The following is a 14,394-nucleotide window of genomic DNA, read 5'->3' as shown; positions in this document are numbered from 1 at the left end:
AACTTGAAAGGATTGTCACTGGCACCATCACATTGCCGCACCTTGTCGCCCACATGTCAGAGCCCACCGCCGCCTTCCTGCCGGTCCCGCAACAGAGTCACTTCTCAAGCAGACAAACGCCGTCATCTCCGTTTCTGTCTTCCATCTTCCATTTCATCTTTCAGGCTCTTATCATCATGAATTCTTCAAACATGGCAGGAGGCGCGACTATCAATCAGGACGAGGTAAGCCATTCTGCATTCCATCCCTGCCTGCGCTTTGCGACACCACGCTGTTCAGCGGCGTTGGTTGAGAATTGGGCGCGGACACGCCGCAGTGGACCATGCTACATCTGTCCCTCCGCTTGACACGCTCAAGGCTAACAATGATATACAACCTCAGCAGCAACAGATCCCGGCTGGAGGATCACTTGATAGGACTGCACTGATCCAACCTCTGCGACTGGGACAAATCCTCCATGAAACAGACATAGGCCTGGAACTCCCCCGCAAGCGCACCGGCTTGACACCTGTCGCGCGGGACAAGTTTGGCGTGCCCGTCGTCATGTCCAATCTTCCTCAGAAGAAAGCAGGGGCGCGCAAACGCAAAACCCAACGGCAGACAGAGTCACCGCGGTCGGTTCAGTCGGTCACAGCTCCACTTGCCCCTGCGCCTGCATCTGCGCCCTCCTCAACCAACGCCCAAAAACCCAACAAAGAAAGCACAGCCACCGCCAGCGGCCACGTCAATAACAAGGACGAAGCAGCCGCCACCACTGATGGCCGTACTGCTGAGCATGCACAGAGACCAGCGAGAGCTAAAAGCGCACACGGACCCCCGAAGCGAGGGCGTACGCAACAACCTGGCAAGCTCACGCTCATCTCAGCAGAGCAACTCGGAGACTTACGTGCCGACCTCATCCAATCCGCAAAGGACAACAGCGATCTGCGCCATGAAGTGGACGTGTTGGAACGCAAGCTTGCGCAATCCGAAGAAGAGAGGCGAATGTATTGGAGCTGTGGATTGGAATGGGCACGTCGCGAGAAAGGATTGTGTATGGAGCTGGAATACTGGAAGGCGCAAGCGGGAGCGGCAACGCAGGACAACATCGGCGACGACGGAGGGGCCGTGCAGTATGGCTTTGTCGGCGGTCGCGATTTTGACGTTGGATTTCAGGCCGCACGGCACCACCAAGGGGGTACGGCACAGGGGATAGAGCTAGGGCTCGACATCCCGCTCAGTGTACTGCCGGCGGCTGGGCACGGTGCTGTGGACGCTGACTTCGGCGCGCGTTTCGGCACTGGCTTCGATCGTGCTCCAGACCACCTTGTCGCCACGGCAGACGAGTTGGACAAGGAGCGAGATGTCATGTTGCGCATGGACTGATCGAACTTGGGTCGGTTGGGTGTTTGGAAGGCGTTTGGCCTTTCTCGCCTCTCTGGCACGGAAGAAGGTGTCCTGCCCCCCGTCGGTATGGAGGATTCACGGTGGACCCAACCATGTTTGGTCGGACACCGCACCCATGTGCCTGATAGAGTTGTGTTCAAGCATTGTCCTTGCTGGTTGTGGGAAGTGGGAGATGTCGTTGGATACAATCGCAACAGCTTCGGTCACACGTGGTTCCACAGCCGAGCAAGGGGGGTGGTTGGACGAACCCGTTGAGCTCGAGGTCGTGGAAATGCAATGCTGGAGGGTGGGCATTCATCCATTCTAAAGCAGTCCCAGTCGAGGGAAATAATCCGCTGGTCGATCATTATCCATCAAATTCCGTGTCTTTGTATCCCAGGTGAAGAGGATGGAGAAAAGCTCACTAATAGGCGTACCAAGTCCCCAAGAACCCCTTAGCAGTCATGAAGTTACTTGCACCACATCTTTCCAGCCGCAGAGTTTGTGTTGCTCTCACCCAGTCTCTCAGATACCTGGGTGTCGGATTGAACATCGCAGAGGTGTCGACTTGCTCGGTATAACGGATTAATATCCATCTCGCCGCACCTTCCCCCTCATTGGGTTGCCTTTGTTATTAATAGTGAAGGACATGAATAAGCTGTATTCTGGACTCGGCGATTGGCTCTTTTGCCCGCTTTCTAGGACCCGTTTGGCCCGGTTTCAACGTTGCTTTCTCGCTACTGTGATCAACGCCAGGGCTCGGTGTATCTCCCTCGAACAACCATCGAACCAAACATGCTACACCTTGCAAACAGACTCCGCGTCCCTATACGAGAGACGAGAATACCTGTCCAGCGGAGGATTTGCCGTAGTGTATGCGATTAATGACAAAAGAATTTAAGAGCAGTAACAATGTGATGTCCACGTATGAGTTGAAAGGGTTGACCACCCTTACGGCAGCAGATTGACTCGCCACATACGAGGTAATACATTTTTGCATTTCTCGAACGAAAAAGGAAGGCTGGTAGGAAAATCGGCCCGCGGCTCGCTCCCCTCTCACCAAATCTTCTCCCAGGTCCTCCGGAAGATGTTCATCTGCGCCAGCCGGGCCTTCTCGACCTCCTCGAATCCGCCCTCCTCCCAGATCTTGCACTCCTCGTCGATCTCCGCCTTACCGCTCCAGATGTCGCACGTCTTGGGGTCCACGAACTTGGTGCGCTTGATCACCTTCCAGAAGAAGTACATGAAGATGCCGTAGGCGAGGCCAAAGTAGTTGGTGATAAAACCCTGCGTGCTCCACGGCACGAAGCAGTCGAAGCCGATGAACAGCATGACGACGCAGCCGACGACGATGGCCATGTACGCCGTGTACGGGGCGAAGGGCGCCTTGTACGGAAGCGTGTTGCGGTCGACTCCTTGGGCCTTGAGCGCGCGGTACCAGCCCAGGTAGGTCCACAGCATGCATGTGTAGGTGAGGACAAACGCAATCGTGCACAGCCAGATGAACCAGTAGAAGACCGTCACCGCCGCGTTGGAGGCGACCAGGTAGGTGATCAACGAGATGACCGTCACCACGAGGACACAGTAAGTCGGGATCCCCGATTTGGTGCACTTCATCAAGAACTTGGGCGCCTGGCCGTCCCGGGCAAGCGAGTAGAGCGTCCGGCTGGTGGAGTAAAGATAAGCGTTGCCGCACGAGAGGCCGGACAGAAGAATGAGGGCGTTGATGAAGCTGGGCAGGCCCGTGATGCCCAAGTTCTGGATCCCCAGCACCCATGGCGAGGCGGCCGAACCGGCTTTCCCGTCGTTGATGGCGCTGATCAATCGAGCATCTCGGGACGAGCAGATGATCCCGACGCAGAGGACACCCACCACGTAGAAGCCCACCAGCCGGTAGAAGACGAGCCGAGCGGCACGGGGGATGGTCCTCCGCGGATTTTGGATCTCGCCTGCTGCGAGAGAGATCAAGTCCGGGCCGGAGATGGTGAACGCGGCATATCGAACAACACTCCAGAAGCCGAGAAAGCGTCCCGTGGCACCGGTGGTGTAGTATGGGTGCATGGCCAACCCGTGTTTCCAGTAGCGGAAGCCGTAGGCATCATGTTTCGGATTCCCGCCGACCATGGTGATGAACGTAAGGAGGATCAACCCCATCAGAAGGAGGATTTTGGTGGAGGCCATGATGAATTCCGATTCGCCGTACCATCTGTCATGCCAGAATTAGAGCCTGCAGGGCAGCCAAAGCCGGCGCGCAGAAGAACGTACCTGACAGCCACGAGATTGAAGAAGACGCAGACCACCAGCGCCATGGTCACCCACACCGCGGCATTGACGCTGGTGTTCCAGTATGTCATGACTGTGGCGACAGAGGCGTACTCAGTGCACACAAGCATTGCCCCGGCGAAGAAGTAGGTCCAGCCCATGGCGAATCCTAGGGCAGGGTCCACGTATCGACCAGCAAGCTCGAAAATGGTGCCTCGGACAGGTAGCCATGCAAGCATCTCGGCGACGAGTAGGTAGGATGGCCAGATGAAGAGGAGGCCCCAGAAGAGGTAGCCCAATACAAGTGAAAGTGGGCCAGCGTTTTTCAGACTGCCACCGATACCCACGAAAAGCGCGGTACCTATACTCCCACCGATCGCCATCAATTGAACATGACTATCGTACAGTCAGCACTGGACCGTCCCTGGCACCGTTGGAACAAGCCTGGGGACACACTCACCGAGGCGTGAGACCTCGCTTTGTCTGACGGTATTTCGCCCATTCTGTAACAGATAGTCGCCGCTCATAAAGGTCGCCCTCTTGCGGCGCTTCGGAGACGACGACCGCCTCACCCTCACGGATCTGCTTGCTGTCCGTCTTGGTGTCCATCGCGGTCAGGTTGGGTATGTGCTGATGGGGGTCGATTTCGGACCGGGACCTGCGAGGTACCTTATATATGCGACCATAGATAAGAACCACAGACGGTATAGTCGTTCATGTTGACTGCCGAATCGCCGTTGCAAACCGAGCAGTGGCAGTTGCGGGCATCTCCACGATGTGACCAGGATCTTCACCCTGTGGGATTCTAGTCCCCTGGCCACCGCGAGGCGACGGAAACGTGCAATGAACAGGAAAGGCTAGGCTCTGTGGAGGCCATCTGAAGCTCCTCTTCGTGGCTCTGCAAACTCAGTCCACGGCATCCCCGTTTTGCTGTTCCAGCCTAGTGACGTCCGATCCGGAGAAGTTTGGATAGAACAATACTGAGACCGCGACGCGCTATGGTGATCGTCCACATGGTTGCATTCCAGCTGGTCTCGGCCTCCTGCCAAGTCTGGGCAATTATACTGCAATTGGTAAGGCTATATTGCGCATCGAGGTCATTATCGCGGCTTATCTATGGGACATACTTACCGTTCCCGGCAATTGACGTGAGAAAGGAGCTGTTCTGCACCGCAATCTCCTCTCGTGACTTGATATCAGTTAGATATCCTGGCGAGGAGCCCAGATTCCACCAGTGTTGATAGGCAATGGCTCGCGGATTTTCCCACGTGGAAGGGGGCCGGTATCGAAATGTGGATGCGCAATCAATTTGCCTCGTGGTTGCTTGCCTGGACTCATCCGCTCAGGCATCTTTACCATCGAACGGAAGCGCATTTGTAAACTTCCCATATCAGGGACTGCCGCCAAGAGCGATTTGGGAATGTCTCTCAGCAACGAACATGTCCGTGAAATTCAGCGGCGTCTTCTTGCAAAGGCTAACTCCAGGGCCATTTTCGCGTTCTCGCTGGTAAGGTTTGAAGTTTCAGATACAGGAATAGAAGAATCTCTCCGCGGACTGATGGCAGATACACCAAAGAACGTGGGTATAAGATTCGAGAGCGAGAGGGTAGCACAAGACATATTTCGACAAATTGTGATCACAGCAAAGGGGACTCCCAGGTGATGAGACACTGCTACCAGTGGCAGCCTCGCAGACAATACTGCATGGCCGGCAAGGTACAGGGCAAGGTAGTAGACAGCCATATACGGAGTATACCGAGTACAAATGTACAGATGAAGGGAGCGCTTGAGAGAAGAACCTCAAACGGAAGCTTGAGCGAGTTAAGCGGAGAATTAGAGGCGGCAGTTCAAGCACTAAACTGGGAGTTAGTCTTGATACAGCTAGCTGAGTTTCCATGGAGCCAATTGGGCAGAGCGAACACGCCGCAGTCACCAACGACAAGGCGCAGGCAAGGAATGCATCCCCTCTCAAGCCTTTCGACAGTCCCTCTTTAGCTTTGCGGAGACCTCGTATTCCCAATTCTTGATTGTGTGCCGCCTGATAGCTTGCCAGCAATGGCCAGTTCGAAACGTCGCCTCCGTCGATCCCAGCACCGACGTCCCCTCGTCGCATCAACCAACCCCACTGCTTGTTTTCCGAGCAATGCACTGACTCCTCCTTCGAGTCGAGTACATCCGAGTCTCATGCCCCCAAGTAACAGAAAGAATGTTGCAGTCAGGGCTATGGAATACTCAACAATGCATGGTTAAGAGATTGAGCGGACGCGAACACAGACATTTCGGATTCCACCTTGTGAAGCGGACTACAGACGGAGACTGCAACACAACTGCCGGGGTTTCATATACCTCAGGGCCGAAAGACGCAGAATAGCTTCATGTACATGGCTCGTCAAGACCGCATGAGGTTATCTCTCATCATGGAGAAGCTGTTTCTTTGGCTCAATGCGACCGGCCATACTGGTGATACAAGATTTCCAGAGGGTGGACATGGGCATGATAAGAGTAATGTGTCTGCCCAGGCCTGCTCCAATCTGGAAAAGACATCTCTCTTTGGCGGCAACATACGAGGGAGTTGGCATCAATGTGTGTAAGTGGTAATGTTCCCTTACATCCGACAGCAGCTGTATACGTGTTCTTTGCAGCGGTGACCTTCTACCTCTCAATTGTGCCCAATCCAGCCCTGCTCTCGCATCCTTGTCACGGATGCTAGATGGATTGCCTCACAACGATGGAGCTTTCCTCTCAGTGGTGTCGTGACCTCTACGATCAACCTGCCTCTTGACTCGACATGATGAGGGCTGGAAGACCACACCCAAAAAGAGATGGAGGCACAAAACCAGAGGGCAAGTCCACTGAGAGGAGATAAATCGACACACAGCTCACCCCATTGCCGGGACTAGGGTGATGCCAGTCATGATGACCTCGCTCACAATGGCGGACGGGCGATCACATCCGTCAGTGGCCTTGCACAACACCGATATACCATCAGGAAGGGTATGACAGCCCTTGCGTTTCAGGGAAGTGGGATGGAAAGGACCGGACACCCTCCGTTGTTGACAAGTCCTCCGTAGGAAGCCACGGTCGATTTTGCCTCTCGTATCGAGCTCGGTATTGCGTCGAGATCTCTCATTCGGTGCTTCCTACACTCTCACAGAACATGGGGAATGAGTATCAGCCAATCCACAGTACGGGAACACCTTTCCGGCAGCGACATCAAGCCCATGAAGATCAAAAAAATAAGACTCAGCCGAGCAATGGCATACAAAAAAGCACAAGCTCTCAGGACCCATCACCACACAAGCGAGGACCGCTGGGAGTACAAGAGTTCCGGACTTGCCTCATACCAGCGCAAGATTTGTGTCACTCTCTCGATCTTCAGCCTTCTCCCTGTCGCCTCTATGAGCACTCGGTAAAGGTGCCAGTACATAAAGCTGACAAGCCAAAAAAAGGGATGATCGTGGCAACCGCCAATGAACTCAACCACCGGAGAAACTGCTCTGTTGGCTTCGGGAAAATAAGGGTTCCATGCTGAGCCATAGAGACCTCTGACGACGAAGAAAACCCAACCGCGACACCTCCGACTGGAGTAGGTGCGTATATTGCCTGCCCAATAGCCTTCGAATACTCTTTTGCCTCTCCGAACGATTGGTCATGGGTGGGCTTGTAACCAGGGGCTCCGCCCTTGGGTCAAGATACTTGGTAACCAAATCCAGCCCTTGATCTGAGAACAAGCTCGCATCTACCATCGCCGGCTTTTCGACATTGTATGTCTTCCTCCAACAAAAGAACATGGAGAGCAGCATGAAAAGCACATGTGCGACAGGACTTATCTCCAAGGGTGTGATGGGCAGGTCTTCTGCTGTACGGGCGGTGCACTGTGTCGCAAGCCGAAGGACCTGAAATGCCAGCAGTCCTTTCACCAAGTTGTATGCCTTGCCTTTGTCTCTCATTTCTGATTCGCTGATTGCGTCCAGTAATAGGTGCTCCTCGAGATCCAATGCGGCGAGATAGCCTTCTAGCATCTGTTCTGGCTGGTCGCCTCTGCTGACAGGAGTCTGCTTGATATCAGGAGGAAGGGTCGCTGGGCAATAGTGGACCTGCATCCCACCCTTCAACACCTAAAATACCGTCACAATTCCCTTTCTTTGATACCCAGGCCTTGATTTGCGCTCTCTGGTCGCTTTAGCTTCAGAGTCTAGCAGCGCCTTGGCTGACTCTCTGGCATCCAACCATTCCCCTGGCCGCAACAGCGAGGATCAACGCCAGCATCAACGCCCCGGATGCGAATCCACTGGCTATGTCGACAACTCTGTGCCACCATGGATATCTCGGTCGGGGAATGTTGGGGTGCACTACGATCCAGGTTCGGATAAAGACGGTGAAGAGACAGGACCCGAGTATGTCGAGAGTGCCTCGTTGATTTGGCGAACGGGCGAAGCCAATATGGTATTCCAAAGGCAGAGCAATCGTCATGTCAGTACCAGGTCACTGATATGTCGAGTGACCCCTCTCCACCATCCATCCACCTACGCCCAGTTGGGAGGCCCACGAGGCATCCAAACGACGGATGAGGCATCGGGTCGAGGTATTAGCATAAGCCTCAGTGGACGAACCTAAGAAAGAGAGGACAATGGACGCAAAACACTAGAAAAGAGGCACTCTACTCTGCGGGTTTCCATGCAAACATAATACTGGCCAGTTCTGAAGTCATAGGATTGCTTCGGGGAGGAGAAAAGTTTCGCTGCTAATGACAGCCTCGCAGGTGTCGTTGGCGGCTGTATGAAAGGCCTCATACCTTCGTAAGTCCACAGGGATCGATCTTTTCCGGTGCTCCTGAAGGTCCTGTGCCGCAGGTCGAAGCATCCGAAAATTTCCTTTTGCCTGCGGAGTGCTGTACTAATATTCAGATACTATCTCGCTTCCACGTTGACATCTAGGTAGACTTCTCACTAACTCCTCTGAGACCGCAAGGGTTTCCGTTGGACTCGCCCCCGTTTGGAAGCATGGCATTGTCAACTCTCAACTGGTCCAGGGTGCCGGGTTCACTGTTCTAACTGCCCAATTGGACAAAACCTCCGAAGGTTTGACAAGGGCGATTGACGGCAAGGCTGAATCTGGGTGCCTTTTGGCTGAGTGAGAGATCTCGTGTTCCGTCAACCACCCCAGTCACGGTCAGAGCTTCAAGGAGAAGGAAAAAGCGTGAAACCTCCCCTTCCTCTTTGCTGTAATATCTCAGGACAACTCAATCTCAGAGTTCTGCCAGCGAAGAAGTCTATGGAAAGAAAATCTATCAAAACCTTGTCCTTCCCAACTCGTCTCTCAAAGGATTGTGTTGGCTGTTGAGATACCAGGATACCAAGGACATGTCGACACTGTGGAGGCCGTTCAAGGAGGAGCTTGTAAAATGGTCAGCATTCGCTGGTTGCGGGAAGGTTGTATGGGGTCGCAAGAAAGGACACCCTTGACGTTTGCACAGTGAGGAGAGTCCGTATTACGGACAGAGAGGACATTCGAAGGGATGAGGATGGCGACACTCGCTTACGGGGTTCCAGAAATAGGGAGCATGTTCCTGCACTTGTATGCGATCCTAGCCAGGTGCAGCTGCAGACGTCATTGTCGATCAGCAAAACTTGAAGTCATGGGAGAGTTGAGCTGAGTGAGAAGTCGTGTATAGTAGCAGTACAGCTCGCGTGAATATCGAGACACACTCCCTGTATTTCTGCTATGCACTCTCGTGGACACTCCAGCATCGCCATGCACCATGAGGCAGCACCTTTCCTGACGGACGTCTCCGCAGTAACACCTCGAGAGTGTGTGTCCTTGTCCTCCGACCATCAACGGCGTCAGCAGACGGTCCATTCTTGACCTCCTGCCTTTATCCAGAGCTCCTCCTTTTTTCTCCGCGTGCTTCTGTTTTCCTCCTCGGCCGCTTTGCATCCCCGCCTCAGACGTGGGACGAAAAGATTTCGCCAGTCTTTGCAGGTATATCCAAAAGCGCATGTAGCCTCGCAAACGCCCTGACAACCGAACACCTGTTCGTCTCGACGAAGGAGCATCGATGGGGAGAATCCGGCCTTGGGGGGACTTGGCGATAAGAAGGAGAGGTAGGGTGCTGTGAGTGACATTCTGCCGCTGCAAGGCAACTCCGCATGCTATCGAGACCGGACTGTGAAGGATGAGGCACAGATACGGAGAAAATCTCTCCCCCTTTTTTTGGTTCAAGGAGACTCCTTTCGGGATTTTCTTACCGGCAAATACTCACTGACGAAGCCTTCATGGCCGGGCTCGAAAGGCAACACCATCGCGAGTGGTGACCGGACGACCAGCACGCACCTCACGGGTGTTTCGGGCTCGTAGAGGTATTCAGCCAGCCATGAGGGAGAGTTTTGGGCCGATTGACTCGATACCGCCGGCAGTCCTGGGAGAGACACGCGTTGGCTACATCTTTGTCTCTCATGGTTGCAAGAAAAAGAGCAGCGTGGGTAGCATTCGCTTCCCAAGGACGCCCAGCCTTGCTAGCGAGGCTTTGCTGCATCACGTGCCGATATCACGTGAAATCACTCTACGGCAGATCAACTGCGTACGACTTGGGCTCGAGGTTACAGCCCTCACGCTGGTCATCTCTTCAACATTGTACTCGGCCTCCTTTGCTAGGCATCACAGACATCACCATTCATGACATATCCGTGCGATGGTGTAGCCAAGCACAGACTGTCTCATCTTCGACTGCTGCGTCGGCGTAAGAACCCTCGTGCCCTCCGTCTACGTCGACCTGTATTCTCTCCAACTTTTCTATTCCTCCATCAAGTTCTCTGCCTCCAGCCCGACTCACTACCCTCACCTCTTCACCTTCCCAATACTGTACCCGTTGTCTGCGCCCACGTCTTATTGGGCGAGCTTGCCTTCTCTCTCAGACGCCCAGTTTTCGACGTTCTCTGCCCTGGGCTACCTTCCCGCATACTTGTCCATATATTTGCCGTTGCTTGGCCAAGAAGCTGAAGACCCGGAGCCCCCATTGGAGTGGCACCTTAGGTATTGATGGGCCTGCCAGCCTCCTGGCTCACGTCTCTGCATTTGGAAAGCCCAATGCCCTTTATCCCTACCGCTACCTCAAGCCGTCCCACATCCACCGTCCTCCTTGAGGGTAAAGCGTCGAGGAACCAGATGAAGAACATTCATTTTGCTTTGCTTTGGTTTTGGCTGAGTTCCTCCGTATCTGCCATTCTGAGATGGGTTCGAATGACCCTGTCTTATTGTGTAGTGTTCTTGATAGCAGACATTCTCTCAGGAGCTCTTCCGTATTGCACAACATCCCACACAACAACAGTGGCATGATTCACATTCTCCTCTGCCCTGTATCTGTCGCCACGTCGACCTTGCTCTCAAACACAGGCATGTGTCATTGTCGACTGCCGCACGCTGACCTTGGCCCAGAATCTTGCCGACAGCTTTACGAAGGCCCAAGGTGGTCGAGCTCGACTTGTTCGGCGCAGTCCAGACGAGCAGGCCACAGCTGCAGGCATCGCAGCCACGCATCAGACTGGGGTCAGTCGGTATGGTCCAAGATCTCGTGCTAAGTTTGATATCATTCCGGCTCGACCCTGGAAACATCGTCCATTCATCCTACCTCCCGCCGACTCAACCTCCCAGAAATGGACCACATTTACACCAGAGATCTGATCGATCGCCCTTACAAGAACTGGTCTCGAGGCTTGGGGGATTTTGGGGCCGATTGGCTACACCATAGAAGTGTACCTCTCAATCGCTCAAGCCACCAGAGCACCGTCCCAGCATTAAACAGGTCTGTAGCTTCAAGCTTTCCAGAAAAATGCAAAGAGGGTTCCTGATCATCTACACCTCGAGTAACGCGGGCCTGTTTCGACGGTTCAGAAGTTTGGACATGAATCTCAATTGCGGCTGTTATGACGAACACGCCAATTTGATCCCTCGGTTGGGGCGTTGAACTGGTAGTATAGAGAATCCCGTCCGGTTTCGAGGCACCTACCGCCCATGTTCGCAAGCATATGCTTGTCATACTGTCTCTGTCTTATTCGACCCTGGTGTGTCTATATAGCGAACCCACGCTCCAAATTATAGATTGAAGCCAAGATGGCAGTGGCAACGGTCGACCATTCAAAGTGTACCAATCGCCCCTTCCACTGGCCGAGATTCTAGCGTCACTCGAAACAGCGTCACTCGAAACATATAGGGAAACAGCCAGGTCCTGTTCTCGGAATGACAACCCGGGGAAGATTAGAACCCTTGGAGAAATCGTCGGGCGCGTGAGAGCCAAACCCCTCTGCCGGCCCTTGGTACACGCTGCAAACAAAACTGTGAGGTATAAAATGGAGAGTGGCGCGGGCAGTTCCTTGACCAGCGGAGGAAAGACTACGCTTCGAAAGACGCAGACCCTAGACTTGGAACAGATTTTCACCGAGATTGACGTTCGGTTTCGGGCCCGTGTACATTCGAATGGGAGGGAATGATATATTCGGAGCCGATTGCCTGGACATCCTTTCGTTCTCATCTTGCAGCTTCGAGAGACGTTCCCCCAATTTCTTCACTGGTGTTGGCGAATGTCGCAAAGGAGGCTCGCGAACTTGGTGCCATCCGCCGAGGGAGGTTTTGCCCAATAGGCGGAGATGTGGTGAAGGTGCTAAAAGATTGATTATTGGCGTAGCCACCTGTGCGATGAAACTAGCCGCTCTCAAGCTCGAATTGAGAGCATCTGCCTTTCCCGAGCCCAAAGCGCTTATATACTGCACGGATAAGAACAGAAAGCCTGCCCCTAAGGCAAGCAGAGGAAATGGGCTATCCTTGTTGACGACACCTTGAGACCAAGCTATACCGCTACTCACCGATCTGCTTGATTCTCCCTTCAAATCGCAATCCAAATCGCGAGACGTCTTGACGGCACTCCCTCGCACCAAGTCCGGTCCTTCATGCCGCATTGCTTTCACGACAACCGATCACTTTCGCAGGATAATGAAGACATCCTCGAGTATGGCACAGATATTCGCTGCAAAACCTCTGGGGCATGCCAGATGGGTGTCGGAAGAACGTGCTCCAAAAGGCGGGAACAGTGGATGCTCGGATGCTGTTGGGACAAGGGGCCTGTCAGAGCTGCAAAGTGAGCACCCTGCAAGAGGAAGACCAACGCTCGCAGCTGAGTTAGTTGAACGTCAGCAGGTTGCACAGCTGTCCTCCTGGACTCATGTCCATAGCGGGGAAAGACCAGCATTGTAATTGCCTGGCCAATTTAGTTCACAGCAGCAGGCTAGGCTAGCCCATCAAGACGGGGTTTGGGATCTGTCGAGCATCGCCGTCGGCCACAATCTGCTTGCTTCTCGACATGCCTCATCGTCTCTCTTCGTCAGCCACCCGCAAACAACAATCATCGATTGCTCGACTCCAGCAGCCTGTGTTGGATATGCCAATCGTCTGGTCGGAAACATTGTCGCAAAGAAGAGAGCAACCTGTCACGGTTCCTCTGGTACCCACTGCCAGCACTCGTGAAGACCCGGTCTTTGCATGTCGAATCTGAAGGAGAATCACAACTTTGTCATAGGCGATTGTGGCGCCTGGCCTGCTCAGCATCCGGGCAATGATTCGATCGGTACCGAGCTATAGTCGGTCTCATTGTTTGTTTGCATCTCTTGTTGTACGATCACCAACGCACGGCATATGAAGCGACTTCCATAAAACATCGTTTCGGGCCTGCTTCATACGCTCCGGGGCGAATATGGCAAGTTCATTCACCTGGAAAGGTGCTGCCCCTCCCGTCGTGGCAGGAATTCTTCTACCCTCGATCAACACCAGCCGTGTATCAAACGCCCCAGTGTGCTTCTGGCCCGGGTTTCCGCTGGCATGCATCCCCGACGGATTGGATGCCAGCGCAAGGCCATTGACCTCCCAGAAAATGCCGCCTGTCCGCATCCATCATACAGTGTGCCTTCTGTCATGAGGTGAATGGCACAATCACGTCGCTGATGCGGGCGTCCAGCACCTGCCATGGAGCACCCGCAGGTGGTTGGACAATCGGCGTTGATGTTGTGCCTGTGTTCAAATTAGCCTTTCGCCCGGTCGATAGCAAGAAGAGGTCGGTGATAGAAGCTGTGCGAGGACGGTCTTTGGCTTCATCTTCCTTCGTTCCAACCTAGACGACCCTGCACATGATCGAAGCGGCCGTGAACACCATTTCAATGAAGTTTAGGCCGTATCACAGCCTGCGGGTCTGGCGTGATGGGTTCCCCCTCACGAGGCTGAGTATTCCGCACAAGGCTGCGCGCGCACTTGTTCTTTCGTGCTTTCGCCGCAACACTAGTTAGACTCCTTCGTCTCAGAGCTGATGTCAGAATAATTGCACCCTTGACAGCGATTCCTCCTGCTCTAGGTTGCGCTGTGACAGGCCGGTCCTCTGATTGTACGTCCTTCCGCCAAAGCGACGGCTGGATGACAGGAAGCTATCGAGAGGGAATCCGCCGAGAACGAGCACGAACCCATTCCTCCACCTCATCCCATTTCATTTGGCCCCATGGTTGGTATCCTGATCGAGCAGGAGCCTAACGTCTCTCTCCTCCACGCAAGTCATCAGATATCCAGCCCGAGGATCCGTGTTCCGTCTCTTTCAACACTCTGATCGTGTCAGGCAGATCACAACATGGCTTCGAGGCAGATATGGGCCTGCCGGGCTTTGCTGCTGGGAGGCGCGTGTGAGGGCGGCCTGCATTCGAAGAAATCAAGCCTGCGCCATTTACGGCGTTGCGT

The 14,394-nt window shown here is 54.0% G+C and overlaps 4 protein-coding genes across 4 annotated transcripts; 2 read left to right on the top strand and 2 right to left on the bottom strand.

Moving 5' to 3' along the window:
* Positions 1–53: 53 nt before the first annotated feature.
* PV07_08607 (uncharacterized protein) lies at positions 54–1,720 on the top strand (the record flags this gene model as incomplete). Its single annotated transcript, XM_016395794.1, has 2 exons — positions 54–224; positions 382–1,720. 2 exons carry the CDS (start codon positions 54–56, stop codon positions 1,363–1,365), a joined length of 1,155 nt encoding a protein of 384 aa, XP_016245650.1. The 3' UTR covers positions 1,366–1,720.
* Positions 1,721–2,276: 556 nt separating this feature from the next.
* Positions 2,277–4,569, bottom strand: PV07_08606 (uncharacterized protein). The gene is made up of 3 exons (XM_016395793.1): positions 4,088–4,569; positions 3,631–4,023; positions 2,277–3,571 (listed from the first exon to the last, which is right to left on the bottom strand). Exons 1-3 carry the CDS (start codon positions 4,234–4,236, stop codon positions 2,422–2,424), a joined length of 1,692 nt encoding a protein of 563 aa, XP_016245649.1. The 5' UTR covers positions 4,237–4,569; the 3' UTR covers positions 2,277–2,421.
* A 1,041-nt stretch (positions 4,570–5,610) lies between these two features.
* Positions 5,611–8,731, top strand: PV07_08605 (uncharacterized protein). The gene is made up of 2 exons (XM_016395792.1): positions 5,611–7,553; positions 7,602–8,731. The coding sequence occupies exon 1, from the start codon at positions 6,785–6,787 to the stop codon at positions 7,157–7,159; it is 375 nt and encodes a 124-aa protein (XP_016245648.1). The 5' UTR covers positions 5,611–6,784; the 3' UTR covers positions 7,160–7,553; positions 7,602–8,731.
* Positions 8,323–10,076, bottom strand: PV07_08604 (uncharacterized protein). The gene has a single exon (XM_016395791.1). The coding sequence runs from the start codon at positions 9,625–9,627 to the stop codon at positions 9,238–9,240; it is 390 nt and encodes a 129-aa protein (XP_016245647.1). The 5' UTR covers positions 9,628–10,076; the 3' UTR covers positions 8,323–9,237.
* Between the last annotated feature and the right edge of the window lie 4,318 nt (positions 10,077–14,394).

This window comes from Cladophialophora immunda (assembly GCF_000835495.1).
Source record: "Cladophialophora immunda strain CBS 83496 unplaced genomic scaffold supercont1.5, whole genome shotgun sequence".
NCBI classification, from domain to species: Eukaryota; Fungi; Ascomycota; class Eurotiomycetes; order Chaetothyriales; family Herpotrichiellaceae; genus Cladophialophora; species Cladophialophora immunda.
Note: the sequence above shows the minus strand (reverse complement) of the source record. Positions and strands in the feature narration are given on the sequence as shown.